Genomic DNA, 16,689 nt, shown 5'->3' on the forward strand with positions numbered 1-16,689 from the left:
ATGTCCAACCAGCCCAATTCTGACCCCCCTCCCACCGGAGAAAGCCCCGTTGAAATGCGCAGAGATGACGAGCCCAGCCAGACGTGGTGGGATGCAAGGGTAGCGATTCCAGTCTTCGGTGCCGACATCTTCCAGGTCTATGACGCATTCACGGCTCCCCGACAGACACTCAGCATACCATCTGACGTCCATGACAGTATCAACTCAATTGCCCCCTTCCTCCTGAAGTCCATTAATCGGCAAATATGGATGGTCCCAAGCATGGACTACTTTCCAACCTCCGTATCTCATCTAGACATTGATAATGATGCGACCAAGCCTGACTGCGTCGTCCTGTTTGGAAACTGGCGGGGCGACGGCTTGATAATTCCCTTTTATCGCTTCATACTCACAGTGAACTGTGGAAGTATTCCGGTTTCTCGTGGTCCATCCCCACCCGGAGAGCTCCCAGTCATCGTCATACATGTAGACCTCGACATGATATCTCTTTTGAATGTTATCGCCACCATGACGTATTTCTACAACCACGATATGTCGCAGCTCTTTTATGCGGTGCTCGATCATCTATTACCTGGCTTGGACCCCGTTCTTCCCTTTCCTGGTGGCCAGCGTAAAACCTCCGCCTCTCCAATCATCATTGATGATGGCACCTTGGACATCATCGCCAGGATTCTTAGCGAACACCTTGATATGCAGGAGCAGCTTGAGTTACTCAAGATCTATATCGAAGGGTTTTACTATATCCAAATTTCGCTCGACATCACCGACTTGGGCTTCCTGGAGGTGGTCTCTACTGCCCTCGCGATCGTTAACAGAGCTCTCGACTTGAACGAGGTTGATTCGGCCGAATTGGATGACACATTCGGTGTGGACGACGAATACCCAGTTGAACTGGATGATGAAGCCGAATTAACTGATACTGTCGCCTAATAACGAACATATGTTGTTCTTCCTACCATATTTATTTTCCCGACACTGTCGTCGACTTTATCTTGTTCCTTCAATAATATTACATGGCATTTACGCACTCGACACGTGCTTTATTCTTATCATTGTTTAGGCTGGTACACAACTTCCGTAGTATACAATATACATTGAAAATGCAATAATACTCGCATATCGCAATGAGGGAGAATGCTTAATAGTCGTAATCAATCTATTTGGTCCTGGACTTGGTATTTATCTACGTGATACATCTCCGCTGCATCCTCTTAGTCCAAGGACATCGATATCAGAGCCGACCAACTTAACTGAATGGAGCGTCCTTTCTCTCAGTCTCATGATGTCGCTTCTCTATTAGCATTTTTGTATAGCTAATTATCTACTACAACTAAGATGGGGTATTAGTTGTTGCCATACCTGTTTTTTGGGAGGTTCAAATCCCCCTTGAGATCATGTGCATCTTCCTTCAATCCTCTTTTTTTTTTTGGTGGGAGCCATTGCAGAGGCGGTTGTTGTAGAAAAGCAGGAGTAAATGTGTGGTGGTCATGGGACTGTAAAGCTACGTCGACTCGGACACCTAAGAGCCAGTATGTTCTTCGGTCGGGGATTTGGGTTCTACAAAGAAATGGTGGCCCCTTTTGTATTAGCTGTAAATCGAAGCATAAACGTACCCAAAACCCCAGGCTATTCGATGAAGGAGGAGATAAGGATATAGAAGCATCAGAACTAGAAAGCATCGTACGACCCGGAGCCTTCCTGTCCCACCAAATCCATCCCGACTTCTCGGTTGGTCACACGTATGTTGAATACGGGATAAGCACATCGAACGCGGTGCCCTTCAAGTTCATTAGCCAAGGGTTGTCTTTAAATTGAAACGTAAACGCACCAAGGACCAGAACCTGCCCACTGCGAGTATACACAGTTCCTCCTTCCATCACGCTTGGAGTTGGTATGATGGGTCGGCGACATATACCCTGCTTTTCTGGTATCTGGGTCTGGTCAAATGGTCGCATTTCAGTAGGGTCGTTGGGACCCGTTCGCGATCACGTCGCCCGCCAGCGCAAGATGAGTTAGATCGCACAGAAACAGAAACAGGTCCATGGCAGCGTCAGGGCTGTCTTGTGCGGGAGTCCTGGTTTGTTGGTGTACAGGATGAGAGGTGATGTCGGTGTGGGCATCGACCTGGGTGTAAAGCTGTCGCGCACGGTTTACATGCTGGGGTCCATCCCAGCCAAGGTCCGACAGAAGCAAAAGCCTCCGGGTTGTGTGAATGTTTCGTCAAAAGCATCCTTCCTGATGTCGAGGCCAGAACGTTGGGTCCTGTACCATATTGACTTGTGAGCGGGATCGACGCCTGGCCACGGAGCTGGGGAGACTAGATAATTTACTCACGCTATTGCTTTAAAAAAGGTCCCGCGGAAGCAAATCCCATCGTCGGGGCCACCTCAATGTGCGCCAGTTGTGAGGGAACGATGGGGAGGATGGGCTTGAACCAAGCGTAAGTATAGAGCTCTAACGCACGGGGGTCAGTCAATTCGCCAGATAGATAGGTCCCGCGGAAGCAGAAGACTCGATGACGTGTTGGGGCACGAATGATGGGTTGGATTCTATGGAAGCAGCGACGAGGTCTGTGGTATTTGGAGTGAGTAATTATCGGGTTAGCAAATAGGGAGAGTTGGAGAGTGTTGGTAAGGGATGGAAGGTAAGAGAAGGTGGTGACGAGGTAGAACCCCTTGATGTGTGCATCAATGGGGTAGTGGTAACCTGGGTCGTTGCCATTGTGAAAAAAGGGAATATCGACCTGCCGGGGGTTCGATTCCCTCTTAATGCATCAGTGTACTTTTCCATTTGTTTTTTCTGTTGGAGGATAAGTACAATTTCTGTTGCTGGCAGTGCTCCACTGTTCAGATACATCTTACAAGGGAATTGTAGTGGTGTCATATCATTTCTGTATTCATATGTGATAAGTAGTAATAAACAGTGCGAGTGCGAGTGTACAACGAGGATGGAAAGCGAAAACAACAAAGCAATATCAACAGGATAAACGCATATAATCACTGATAACCGGGGATTAGCTCGCCCTTCCTGAGATGGAGACGGCCATCAGTCCAACCCGCGGCTGTCAAATAGACACCCCACGCGGTATGGATGACTTCCCACAAGCCATCATCATCCACGCCCAACGCTATGACATTCTTCCATAGCCCATGGACGGTCGACAAACCCCCGAGAAGCTTGTGCTGCGTGAAATCCTTCGCGAGGGACTCTGCGAGGGCGAGGAGCTGTGCGTGGGTCGACGCGGGGAGTTTCGGAGAGGACGAGAGATGGGCGGTGGTGGGGAAGGGATTGGAATGAAGTGATCCGGGCGGGAGGAGGGGCGCGAGGAGGAGGTCCTGGCGGTGAGTGTACAGGTACTGGCTCAGGAAGGCGTACGTCCCCGGATCAGGCAGGCAGAAAGGGTGCACGGGGATTTCCGGAGCTGGCGGTGACGCTTGGATGGATGCGGGCAGACGCGGGCAGTGCACTGCGAGGACGTCGTGGTGGGCTGGGTGGAGCGTCACCTTGGTCGAGTTGGGCGCAAAGACTCCAAGGAAATACGAGGGGCCCTCGGCAGGTGCGTTGGCGGGGAGAGAGACGGGGAACCTCGCGGGGACGGGTGAGTCTTTGGGCGGGGTGCTCGGTGCGAGGAGGGACAACGTGTAGAAGAGCCGCACGCCGTACTCGGAGATGATCTTGTCCCGTGCAAAGAGGGTGGCCGCATCAGGGAGGGCGTACGTCGGTTGGCTCAGCTTGGACGCGAGCTGGACAGTGATCAAGGCCTCCTTGGATGCGCGATACGTTTTGAGGTCGAGGACTATTTGCCCCGGCTTGGCGACAGCGCGTTTTCGCTTGTGCTGAGGCGCTGAGAGGGCCTTGGCGGCTGCTACGTGTTTGCTAATAGACGAGGGCCGGCGGACTGGGATGTTTTCAACGTCGGAGGTGTTGCGTTTGTCAATCATTGTAGAGTGAGGGTTTTTTCTGGGCAATGTATCATCGTTCTCTCGCATTTATATGCTCCGACTGCTCAACCAATTGCGTTCTACACCAATTCAATTTTCTACCATACATGGTGATAATTGGTCTGTTTGGCATTGTACGTCTTCCATCACTTTACATACCAAGTAATTTTCAAGCAACAATTTGGGCGGTCCCGTGATGTTTCTATTGTGTTTCCTTGCCTAATTGAACGCCTCGTTCCATTTTGCTGTCTCTATATGTCCTTCCGTTTGTCTCTACTTTGCCTCCCATGCTGCGTCCAACTGTAATTTCATATCTACAGCTACGCCACGTCGAGAGCTGCTGGCAGACAATGCATTCAGCTTTCCTTAGATTTACTTCCGCGGAACCTTTTTTTGCGGTGCAGATCCCACAGCCTACTTCCGAAGACATCGGCCCTTTAACAATCAGTGGGTGCAGGGCGTGTTCAACAGCACCATTGTTCTTATCGGACAGCGAAGTTAGCAGGGAATGGAAGGAGATCGGACAGGTAGAGGGTACGTGAACCGTCTACCCTCCCTCCGTACTGTTAACCTTGTACTACCTCTTCAATTCCTCCCCCTCACGATTCGCTTCCGCAGAAGCTTTTCCATGACGTTCTATTCCAGGTAAACCCTATGCCCAGTTCCGTGTCAATCCGACGCCAGCTCCCAACAAGGACCGTTCGCCAGTCTACTAACAATACGCAAACATGCGCCGATTCCAGTAGCCATCCTGCTCTGCCAACATGCCCCATTTCCCACTGCCCCGCTTCAGAATCCCGTCCAACGCCCGCCTCTTCCAACCACTAACATTTCAGGGACGCTACTATTTTTCATCCTCGCAAGAACGTCCCGGACTGGCAGTCTCACAAGCTCCCAGCAAGCGAACCGTTCTCATCTTGGGGATCCCGCCAGAGGAAGCACCAATTGCAATACCCCCCCTCCCCGAACATCGTGCGCTTGCTGACGTTTCAGGAACGCCATGTAGACTATTTTAGGCCTCCCAAGAACGTCTTTTCTTGATGCAGGAGGGCCTCACGAATATCGTGCGCTTGTCGACGTTTCAGGTATTTTAGGCCTCGCGAGAACGTCCTTGCCGTGAAGCGCAGACGGAAGCAGGACGCGCGAGCGAGCTTCTACTATCCTGTCGATATCGCTTTATGATTCCGTCCTCGTCGCATATGTTGTCCGTCCTTGCTTCTATAGATTTAATATATGGATAGTAGAATCAGCACAGTCCTCTCGCGTCCTGAATGTTATGTTATGTTACGTTAACCGGTAAAGTAGGGAGCAGATGACGAACATTGAAAAAAAAAAACCAACAAGTTGTATTCACAATAATGCATCGAGCAAGAATCGAACCCCAAGCAGTTCAATAGATCACAAACCTAATCATATAACCAAGGTTACCACTACACTCTTGAAGCATCTGTTAAAGAGAGAGTTCACTCATCTTCTTCCTTTTGTAGATAGGTAGAAAAGTCTGTATGGCATCTAATACTGACTGAAGTTTTTGAAGCAAAGGATAATGAGAATAATGAGATATATAATGAGTATGAGCAGGATGATGTATAATGGTTAGTAAACTATGATTATAGGCATAAAGCTGATAGTGGTAGTTACACTGTGTAGCCAAAAAGTCTAGTTGGTATTAAAATTTAGCTTGAGACTAGAGTATATCATTGTAAACTACTGTTTTAAATACTATCTAAGAAACTCTACACTCTACAGATGACTATTTATTCTATTACTGTGTCTATCACTTATTGTCTTCATTATAATAATCTTACTATCATATACTCATGCTGTTACTGTTCTACAATACTATTGCTATGGGAATTCTCTCATGAGTTACAGCACTTGTTATAAAAAGGGCATAGGAATGTGCTGGTCAGCATACCAATATCAGCTGTTTATTATGTGTCAATGAGTAAGGCATAGCCATAGTGTCATCATAGCATCATCATCCATAGCTGCACATGGCTGTTGTGAGATTTCTCCATGGCTAAGGTCAGACTCTGATTGAGATTCATTAGGCTATATCAGGCTTCTATGAGTGTTAGTTTATTAAGCATTAGTGATTTGTAAATAAAAGCTAGAGATTATGATTAGAGAGTAAAAATTATAATAAGATTTTGGAAATGCACTCATATAAAATGACAGATGCTCACATTATTAGGTATGGTCTCATAGTAGATAATAGGTCTCTTCACACCTGCATCATTGATGAATGAAATTATGACATCTGATATTTTATTCTGAAGCATATAGATTATATCCTCTTGCAGTATCTGCAATAAGTTTGTCCATCCTATTAGAAGCATAGTCAACTAAAAAGTTTTCAGAGATGTTTAAAAGATTGTTAAGTCTCTGCTACTGATTGAAAGCAGTCATTAGTTAAAGACAATGAACAGGTTGAACATCCCATAACATATGCATCTGCCAGAGGTTTCTATCAGCTATTCAATGAGTGAGGGCACCTCTAAATTGCAGATAGTAACTGCATTGAAAGGCTGTAGATTATAAACAATCTATAAAAAATATCTGTCTTATTTAAAGACCATGAACTGCTTAAAGCAATAAGAATAATTAGAAGACTCATATATTTCCAAAGCAATTTTGTCTTTGACTATGTCTATAATTTCATGATACAGGCCTGAAGGAATAAGAATGTTTTTATAAACCTATAAAATATGTTCTATGACTGTTATGATTTTTCCTCTTATCTTTTTTTCTTATCTTATCAGAGCACCTATCTTATCTTGAGCATCTACCTGTAGGCATAGGAAAGATTAGGTAATCACAACAGCAGACAATATGATTGTACTTAGTCACTTTGCTCTGGAACAATTTCTTATTGTCTATTTCCTGATGACCAGACAGAACAAGTAGCATAGCACAAAATAGTACAATAGACAGTGATTATATTTAGTGTGACTTAAAACAGTATATAAGTAGGATAGCTCTCACTGTAATACTCCAGCTTTGAGCTATAAGTTTATTTCACATTATCTTTTCTTTTGAGTCCAGCTTGTCTTTGACCTTAAAGCATTTGCCTGGAATAACACATTAAAGTGAACTCTAGCATGACTGTATGAACATGATACAGTGCTAGTTTATCATATGTCCAGACTACATGCAAGCTAGGTCTAACAATAATAAGAATAGTCACCAGAGAAAAGAATTCTTCTCTGAATTTCTCTTTCTGCAACTCATTCTAAGTAAATTTAGGCTTCTGCAACATCATGAAATAATGCATAAACTTCTGCTCTTCTGGTCATAAAAAATCCTTAAAGTGATTTTCATCTATAATATTATAATTTTCTCAGATATAATGCTCTGTTGAGGTGAAATATAGTGAATAAACAGATAAGACCAGTATCTCTGCCAGCAGATTCTCTGTAATCTCTTGAATTATCTAAAACTATTCTGATAATGTTGTGAGTACAGGTTTAATACAGTGTTTTATCTTTTTATACTTCTTTTTCTTAGGCTTAGACCTTGAGACCTCAAATATATCTGTGGGCATAAAGTGAGAAGTATTAGCCTGCATGCTGTTCTCTTCAAACAGATCTGTGAATAGAAGATCATAGGGCTGAGAGACATGTTCTAATGTTGAAACTTGAGAGATAAACACAGACAGTGGCATGTCAAAGTATTTGCCAGATCAGATATAATCTACTTGGATAGAGACAAAAGCTGAAATATTAAAAAGAGAGGTATTGTTGCAATGCTTAGCTATAATCCTAGCATTTCTGATATATGGCTGTAACTGATCCAGATCTAAAGTGTGCCTGATTTGATTCTCTGTTACAGCTTCAGTAGAAATAAAATAATTAAATATAGTATAAATAGTTAGTTACTGTTGAGAGTAAAATAGAGAATAGATTATTAGAGAAAAAAGAGATGTCTCCTTCTCATGAGGTGTAGCTACTTATATACAATTTAAACTATAGACAGCATGAATGTGAGCAAGACAATGTAATAGAGTGGCAAAGACATTAAAAGATAAAGACACTAAAAAATAATATGGATAATATAATTGAAGGCCAAGGTCTTTGAGTAAAACAATATGTGCATAATGGTGTGAAATCCTCTACAATAGAGAATATATCTATATAAGCTGATGTGCTATTTGCACTTCTCATAAGTGTGTGTATCTATAGTAAGAAATACATTGGTTGTTTTTTTGACTATGATTGAGAGTTCTAATTTTTTTCAAGTAAAAAATAGGTCTTTACTTAAGAAAAATTTACATATGAGCTGAAAGACAGACACAGCTTGTACATGTGCAGATCCAAGCTCATATGTAGGAATAACTGTTTCTATCACAGTGTTTGAGTCATAGATTATAAGGATCTGTTTTCTGTTGGCATAGTTGTTGATCTTGGTCTCATGAAGCATAGAGAATGATCAACTTAGTAAGACATCATATGTTGTATTTTCTATTATATGCACTTGTAGCAGCACTTTTAAACCCTTAAAGTCAAAAGATACATTTCTGCAGAAACCTAAGAACCATTCTGTTTCTCTATTTGCACTGGTAAGTGTGATCTTAATAGTCATATTCAGAGGTAATCCACACTAGTGCCATATTGCTATAGACATGGCTACTACTTGAAATTCTTCATCTAACATAGACTCTATCTCATGCAACTCATCAATAACTGATATCAAAGCTCTCAGATCTCCTGCTTCATCAGCTACTACAATATGCATATGCTAACCAGTGTGCAGATGTATGATTAGCAGCTGATTATTTCTGACTGCTACTATCTCAGTTTTCTCAATATCCATAGGTACTTTTTGACTAGTGAGAGCCTCTTTCAGCTTGTTACAGATCTCTGAATTTTCTCTACATAACTCCTTGATGGAAATCTCTACTCTAAAGTCCAGTATATGTTTGTAGAGGTTTTTTGTTATCTCTGATTAGACTATAGAAGTGATATGCCAGTATTGCTTCTGATAATCCTTTCTTCCATTGGCTAGCATCTTTGTTTATTTAATGCTTGCATCTCCAGCAGATGCAGCATATCTTTTGAGAGTCTGGTCAGCTACATCTGTTTCCTTCATGAATGATGACACACTCTCAATATATTCACATATGTAATTTTATAAAATATAAAAATACATTAAGTGTATTCAAGTTTATGATATATGCAAAGACCATTATGACTTGCATACAAAGGCTGTTATGACTAGTGCTTAATGAAATAGGATTCAATATTATACTTGGCTTGAGTGACAATTGATGAAGTGCATGACTTAATAGCAAAGCAATATCAGCAGAGTCCTACTGCATATGAAGTCTCAGCATTTGGCACTGAATGCACTGATATCAGCATGAAGATATATACTAAAAATAGAAAGAACACAATCAGAATAATGATTGAAGCTAAGATTAACACTTCACATTACAGTGATCAATGATATATAGACATGTGGTAGGAAAAAGATATACTCTGAATCAGAGGTATAATGCATAGCAATATAAATCTGAATATTTATCCAACCAGCTGAAAGAGATAATACTAGAGCCAAATGGTAGTCAGAAGAGGTAAATCTAGTAGTCTGAAACAAATACTGCATAGGTGTCTATTACTTCAAAAAGATAAAAAAACAAAAAGACTAGTGAGTAGATAGGCTAGCTGAGCTAGCTGATGTCAGATCACTTGAAAACCACAGGCCTAGTTCTGAGCTAAAGCAGAATATATATATATATAACTATACATGCAGTAGAAATGAATACTGCATGACTCTGAGTAGAAGTTTTGTCTGTTAATAATACTATATTAGGTTGTATTAAAGTGTGGCTGTAGAATAGTTAAATACCACAATGTAAAAAGTAATATATAAGTTTCTGACCTCACTGTTACAGTGTAAAAACACAAGAGCCTTGCACTCCAGCTTTCAGAATTAATTTGTAACTTTAAGCAGAAGAATAAACTAGATATTGATATTATCATGAGTGATTTGAGTATGTATAAGACATTGAAAGCTTCTGCAGAACTTTAGTCCAATTTAATAGAAGGTTTTAGACTGCACTTTAGTTTGAGAATAAAAAAGTAATATCTGAAGAGCATTTTTTTGAGTTTTTAAGGTATTTATGATATGAAGCATTATGGGTAGTAGAGGTTCAAACTTTTTGGCTTGATTAGTGCTTACTTTTTGAGTATTTTCATATATTAGCAGAGGTCCAAACTTTTTGGATCTGCGAAAATGTTAAGCCCAAACTCCATGTGACTATCAACACGTGATAAACAGTTTAGAACCTCACACTTCAGGTTAGACTGACCGAGTTCACTGATGTGTTAATAGAAGTGTGTGGTCAAGGCATTGCAAGTCGCTCAAGATAGGATAGTAAAGAATAAACTTTAGCTTGAAGCTGGGGTATTACAGTGAGAGCTACACTACTTAAATACTGTTCTGCTATAGAGCTGTTACCTCTGCTGTTGCTAGACTCTCTACAATAGCTGTTGTCTTGCTGTTGTGCTATTACTGCTGTGCCGCAGTTGGAGGACAAAAGGGACATTGTCTCTTCCTTCACAGCACACAGCAGCATGATAGGAGAGTGACTGACTGGGCACTGAGCTAAGCATTCCCACAGTCCTAAGCACTGGTCTAAGTGCTCTGACTAAGCAAGGATAGGGGTCATTTCTGAGGAAAAAGAAAAGAAAATAAGAGAAAAATAGAAAAAATCGTAACATTACCCTCTCCTTAAGACCATTGTCCTGATGGTTAAGTTAAGATAAGTCATCTCCACCTGAAGGAGGTGGCCGATCTGCTGTACCTCTCATCGTTTCAGTGGCAAGCTTCAAAAGAGCTGAAAGGGTGGTACATTGCTCTTCACCATATGTCCCCACCATTTCTGGCTTGTCCATCACCTCACCATTTTCATCATCCTCTATTGAGCAGTATGTGCAGTTGGCAGGTTGGTTGATGTATATCTGGCTAGATATTATCTCCCTTCCTTTTATCACTATAGAATGTTCTTGAGATATAATATTGGACATGACTCCCTTTGTGGTCAATGTATTGATCCTGTGTTCATAGTCATGAATTGCCTCCTCCACATTCATGTATTTTTTATTGACCCATTAGTTTGATTCCAGTCCATATCCTTTCCAACTGACTAGGTAGTCAACAGTTATTTTCATACCTTTGCCTCGTGCTTTAACCTTTTGGGTTTTGTGATTTAGCACTTCACTGATTTCATAGTGTTCTTCATCATCGATGAGTTCTGCCAGTGGCGGAGGTGGTCATTCTTGGTTTGGAAAGGCTGAGGCCACATATGGTGTCAACAATGTTTTGTTAAAAACATTATGAACTTTCCAAGTTGTGGGGAGCTGCAACTTGTATGTGGATTTGCTGATTTTGATGATGACTTTGAATAGACCCATCTATTTGTCTGCCAATTTTTGTTTTGGCCTTGGCAGATGGAGGTTTGTGGTATCCAACCAAACCTTGTTGTTGGTTGAATACTCATGTGCCATCCACCTATGCTTGTCATACTGCTTTTTTATTGTTAAAGCAGCCTTGTCGAGAGCAGTCTTGGTTTCTTTGTGGATCTTTGCCATTATTGTTGTAAAGTCTGTTGAAGCCAGTGTTGTTGTGTGAACCCATCCTGTTTGCGCAACTGGTGGGTTCCATCCATAATTCACAAAGAACAGTGTTTTACCTGTTGCTGAGTGAATCCTATTATTGTGTTGGAATGCCGCTAGTGCTAGCCATTCCATTCAGTCATCTTGTCAGTAGCTTATGAAAAGTCATAGATACTTTTCAATTTCCTGGTTGGCCCATTCCATTTGGCCATCTGTCTGAGGGTGATATGCCATTGAGGTATTTCGTTTGATGTTGAGGAGTCGATATAAGTCATCCAAGAATTTGGAGACAAACTGTGGCCTCCTGTCTGAAATCACTACTTGAGGCATGCCATACTTTGCATAAACCTCATCCCATAGTATTTTTGCCCATCTCTTGGATGTCAGTTCTGTCAAATAGGTGATCAGGATGATCGCCTTCAAGAAGCAATTAATGATGACAATGATGGCATTATAGCCATCACTTTCAGGAAGTCCAGTTATCATATCCACCGAAATGTGAGTCCATGGTGATGAAGAGACCTCATTTGGGTGGAGTGGTGCTGCTCTGAGTTGTATTGAAGCTTTGCCTCATTGGCAAGCTTCACAGGCTTTGACATATCAGGTGATATCATAGTTCATTTTAGGCCACCAATATTCTCTTAGTACAAGCTCCTTTGTTTTTGCAATCCCGAGGTGTCTGGTGGTTGCATGATCATGACATGTGGCAATGATATCACCATGGAGCTTGTTGTCTCTTGGGATATAGATCCATCCATTATAATAGATCAATCCCTCTTCTTTCTTCAGTCTCCATTCATGGTTGAGTGATGAGGCAATTCTTTGATCCCATTTATGTGGATCTTGAGTGGCACTCTTGATGCATTTATGCATTTCCTCTTCTGTAGGCATGATCATGGCTTGGAAGTGTTCTGGTCATAATAGTATGACCTCCTTGTTGTCGTCTCCTCTCTGATTGTGGTCCACCCTGCAGCTAAGGAAGTCAGCCTTCTTGTTTGCTACACCAGCCTTGTGGTGTAGCATATATTCATATTCTGATAACTCTGTGACCTATCTGGCTTGTCAGAAATATTGGAGATTCTGGTGATCTGTCCAGATCTCAAAGGTCTGGACTGCTCCAATGAGATAATGCCACCATTCTGCAAGAGCAAGCATTATAGCGAGAAGTTCTTTATTATAGATCTCATAGTTGCACTCAGTTACTGTGAGTGCCTTTGACATGAAGGCAACAGGTCGCCATTTGCTATCCTGTTCCTGTAAGAGTATGGCTCCAATCACTCCTTCACTCGAGTCGGCTTCCACCTGGAACCTTCCATTCTGGCTGGGTATCATCAGGATAACATCTTTGGCCAATCAGCATTTAAGATTGTTAAATGCCTCCCATTGGAAAATTCTTCAGGTCCATGGGAAATTTTTAGTTAATTGCATCATTGGTCAAACTATTTTGCTGTAGTCCCTGATGAACCAGTGGTAGAAGTTGGTAAATCCCAAAAAGAATTGTAGTTCCTTCTTCTTGGTCGGTTCTGGCTAATTGGTTACTCCCACTATTTTGACAGGATCCATTCGAATGCTTCCTTCGCTGATAATGACTCCAAGGTACTCTGTCTCAAGTACCTTGAACTTGCATTTCTCAGCCTTGAGGAAAAGTCGATGCTTTCTCATTTGCGATAGTACTTGTCATACTATTATTCAATGCTCCTCCTTGATCTTGGTCATGATGAGGATATCGTCCAAATAGATTGTGACCTTTCCAGTGGTGATAAGATCCTTGAAGATATCATTCATCATCCACTAGAATGTGGCCAGTGAGTTGGTAAGTCCAAAGAACATAACCATCAGTTCGAACAAACCATGGTTGGTTCGAAAAGCAGCCTTCCATTCATCACCTTCTTTGATGCATATGTTATTGTACCTCCACCGAACGTCCAGTTTGGTATAGTACTTGGCACCTCAGAGTTTGTCCATTAACTCCACAATTAAAGGAAGTGGATAACGATTCTTGATTGTTATCTTGTTTAACTTCTAATAATCTTGTACTGGTCAGAGTTTCTCATCCTTCTTTTTGATGAAAAAGAAGAGTGATGCCATTGGTGACTTTGATGGCCAGATCCTCCCACTGGATAAGTTTTCTTCTAACAACTTGTCCAGTTCCTGTTGTTCATTATTGCTAAGTGGGTAACACTTGCAATCTAGATTGGCATTGGTGTTAGAAGTTAACTCGATAGCATGGTCCCAAGGTTTTGCATCAGGTAGTTCGTCAAAACTTTCTTTTTCGAATAAATCCCAGTAGTCGCATGCCCATGAGGGTATCATTTCCTCGAATGTCTTTTCCTCCTTTCCAGTGTTAGTCTTTGCTGCTAGATCATTAGCATGATGCATTGCTCGAATGCTAATGGCCCTTTGTAGGTCGATGGCAAGTATAGTTTCGCCATCTTCCATTTCTTCATCCCATCGGTCCTCGGGATCTTCATCTGGTAGTTGAAATAGAATTTTCCAGCATTGATATCAAGTGAAAATGATGCATCCAGTTTTCCAATTGATTAACGGATTGTGTCTGATCAACCAATCATGGCCAAGGAATACTTCCCTGGTCTCTAGATTGGTTACTGCTAAGTTGATTTGTTCTGAGTGATTGCCAATAGTGAGCCTGAGCTCTATGTACTCAGTGATTGATCCTGCTTGATTCTTTGTTCCATCTGCATTATAGACAGAAATTAGTGCTGCTGTCGCTCAGGTAGGCAGTTGGTGCTTGGTGACAAAAGCTTGATTGATAGAACTTCCCATGCAGCCACTGTCAATCAGGGCAGTGACTGCATGGGTAGATTGAGACATCAACATCTCAATCTGTGCTTGAGTTATCAAGTCTTGTTCTGAAGACTTGGACTGTCAAATGAACTTTTATAGTCCATGTAATTCATCAAGCCATTCTAGAGCATGGCACCATTCCGCAACTCGCATTCTGGTGATCATATCATTGATTACTTTCTCGGCTCGAGACTTGTGCACTCAGTTTTTGAGCACAGTCTTTGCCGCTTCCTCGTCCTTGGCATCTTTGATAGCTTGCCAAGTCCACTCAGTATCGAATGGCTTGAGCCAGGTTATGGGGCCCACTGCCCCTCTTTGGTCTGGAGGCAATTGAGTCTGTTTTGTATTTTTAGCTTGATGAACTTTCGATGATGATGCACCTTTGGGGCTCTCTGCCCCTCTTTGGCTCTTCATTGGCACTTGAGTTGTAGAAGTCAGTTCCTTAGGCAATTCTGATTTCTGAGTAATGAGGTTGGATATATTCGAATGCATGCATAATTTAGACATAGGTGATAATACTACAGAAGATAAAGTGTCAGTCTGTCCAGCAGTTTGTGACCCATTACTTATTTCCTTGGCCAAGGCAGTTGAATCACCTACTGCTTGGCCCCGCCTTTTACCTCCTTGGATTTGTCATTCCTGAGATCCTATGCTTTCTTTGTTAGTTTAGCGATCTATGTCCTGATGTCCTCCTGTGTGCATTTGTTCTTCTTTTCTGGACAATTTCACACTATGTGGCCTGGTTGGCCACAATTGAAGCACTTCTCCTCCTTCTTGAGGCAATCCACATTGATCTGCTTATCCGTTCTGGTACTTGAACCCTTACCAGTTCACTTCTCATCATTCTGGAAAGTTGAGGCTGAGCCACTGAGCCTGGTGGATGTGGTCATATGGGAGGTTGAGGGCTTCGAGCCCTGTCCCTGATACCTGTGCTGATCCCACAGGTTCACTGCTTCTGCCTTCTGTTGTTGTTGCTCCTGCCACATCAGAATGATTCATGCCTTTCAATCATCATAGCCAACTGGCACACTATGGCCAAGATCTGAAATAGTCTTTAGATAATGAGGTGGGAGTCCCTGCTTCATATACTCGACCATTCGTCCTGAGTCAGCAACGTTCTCCTGGATTCCGGCAAGCTTTCTGAGCCACTCCAACTCGTCGAAGTAGTCTGGTGCTACTTTGTCACCCATCTTGTATTCCTTCATCTTCGACCTGTGTACTTCTTATACAGCAGGATCCATGAACTTGTCATGGATCATCTGCTTTAGGACTGACTAGGAGAGGTACCGGTGATGTTGTCAGGTAGTCGACCAGAAGATCAGGGCTAGTAGTACCTACCATACTTTTGCTTTGTCTTCAAAGTAGGTGGTGGTGTAATTCACTTTGTACATGTTGTGAAGGAAGTATGAGGCGAAAACTTGGAAATATTGGTCACAGTCTATCAGGAAGTGGTTGATATCATCTGAAGCCTCTTTAAAAGGAAGGGGCTTCTGCTCAAATGTCAGTCTGACATTTAATATATGTGCCTTCGGATCAAGAGGCGACATGGGATTTGGGAGTTCCCCCACAGAGGGATCAGCCCAATCCATCAGAGGTTCTAGAAAGGAGTGTAGAGACCCATCATCAGTAATGGGACTTCTGGGAGTCGGTGGCCCTTCCTTTCATACAATCCACCTGTCTTTGATGGTCCACCCCTGTGCTGTTGCTTCAGGGTCATCTGTCTTCGAATCAGTAGAAGCTGATCTGGTTGCTTCATCGGGCAGTGGCTACCCTCCTAATGGTCATGGTAGGAATCCTGGGACCTTCTAGGGGTTTATGTATTTTGGCTTTTTCTCTGAAAGCCAAGTTGTTATGCTTCCTCCAGAAGGACTTCTTCTCCACAATGGTGGCTTACTTACCGGAAACAGCAAGTATTCGTCCTCTGGTAGTACCAGCAGCATTGCTGATACTAATAGTGGTCTTCCCTTATTGGGGATCAGCCAGGGATAGCACCGACTTCCCCGATTTTTGTCCTTTCCTTTCTTCCAGTCCTCCCACTCCTCATCCACGAATCCCATCCAGAGATTATTTGCAAGGGGGGTATCTTCCCCCTCTTCTGCCTCTCCTTCCTCCCTCAGGCCAATATAGGCCTTGGGGATCATCAGAGTCCTTCCAGTATGAGACTCCCCAAGCAGGCAAGTCCCATACCTCCTCAGTCTCGGCATTTTGCTACCACTCTCTTTCTCCTTCCATCTGACCAGTGTATTGTCAGAATTCCTCAAAGAAGTCCCGATTGAGGAATTGAATGGTGATCTTCTTGTGCAAGAACCCTCGAAGGGCTCAAT

General features: G+C 42.6%; 4 protein-coding genes and 1 non-coding gene across 5 annotated transcripts; 3 read left to right on the plus strand and 2 right to left on the minus strand.

The window, feature by feature from the left end:
- On the plus strand, nucleotides 1–930 carry BT62DRAFT_1036131 (uncharacterized protein; the record flags this gene model as incomplete). Its single annotated transcript, XM_043178385.1, has 1 exon — nucleotides 1–930. The coding sequence occupies one exon, from the start codon at nucleotides 1–3 to the stop codon at nucleotides 928–930; it is 930 nt and encodes a 309-aa protein (XP_043036447.1).
- Nucleotides 931–1,199: 269 nt separating this feature from the next.
- On the minus strand, nucleotides 1,200–2,237 carry BT62DRAFT_365335 (uncharacterized protein). The gene is made up of 3 exons (XM_043180653.1): nucleotides 1,829–2,237; nucleotides 1,685–1,778; nucleotides 1,200–1,626 (listed from the first exon to the last, which is right to left on the minus strand). Exons 1-3 carry the CDS (start codon nucleotides 1,953–1,955, stop codon nucleotides 1,344–1,346), a joined length of 504 nt encoding a protein of 167 aa, XP_043036448.1. The 5' UTR covers nucleotides 1,956–2,237; the 3' UTR covers nucleotides 1,200–1,343.
- A 447-nt stretch (nucleotides 2,238–2,684) lies between these two features.
- Nucleotides 2,685–2,773, plus strand: BT62DRAFT_t144. Its single transcript has one exon. It is a non-coding gene; the product is annotated as a tRNA-Gly (tRNA).
- Nucleotides 2,774–3,053: 280 nt separating this feature from the next.
- Nucleotides 3,054–3,515, minus strand: BT62DRAFT_839406 (uncharacterized protein; the record flags this gene model as incomplete). The annotated part of the gene is made up of 1 exon (XM_043182435.1): nucleotides 3,054–3,515. A coding segment is annotated over one exon (462 nt), but the record flags the coding sequence as incomplete, so codon positions are not given.
- Nucleotides 3,516–4,228: 713 nt separating this feature from the next.
- Nucleotides 4,229–5,123, plus strand: BT62DRAFT_1009958 (uncharacterized protein; the record flags this gene model as incomplete). Its single annotated transcript, XM_043177596.1, has 4 exons — nucleotides 4,229–4,475; nucleotides 4,587–4,640; nucleotides 4,685–4,913; nucleotides 4,988–5,123. 4 exons carry the CDS (start codon nucleotides 4,229–4,231, stop codon nucleotides 5,121–5,123), a joined length of 666 nt encoding a protein of 221 aa, XP_043036450.1.
- Nucleotides 5,124–16,689: the final 11,566 nt, after the last annotated feature.

This window comes from Guyanagaster necrorhizus, assembly GCF_019112545.1.
Source record: "Guyanagaster necrorhizus MCA 3950 unplaced genomic scaffold BT62scaffold_26, whole genome shotgun sequence".
In the NCBI taxonomy this organism is placed as follows: domain Eukaryota; kingdom Fungi; phylum Basidiomycota; class Agaricomycetes; order Agaricales; family Physalacriaceae; genus Guyanagaster; species Guyanagaster necrorhizus.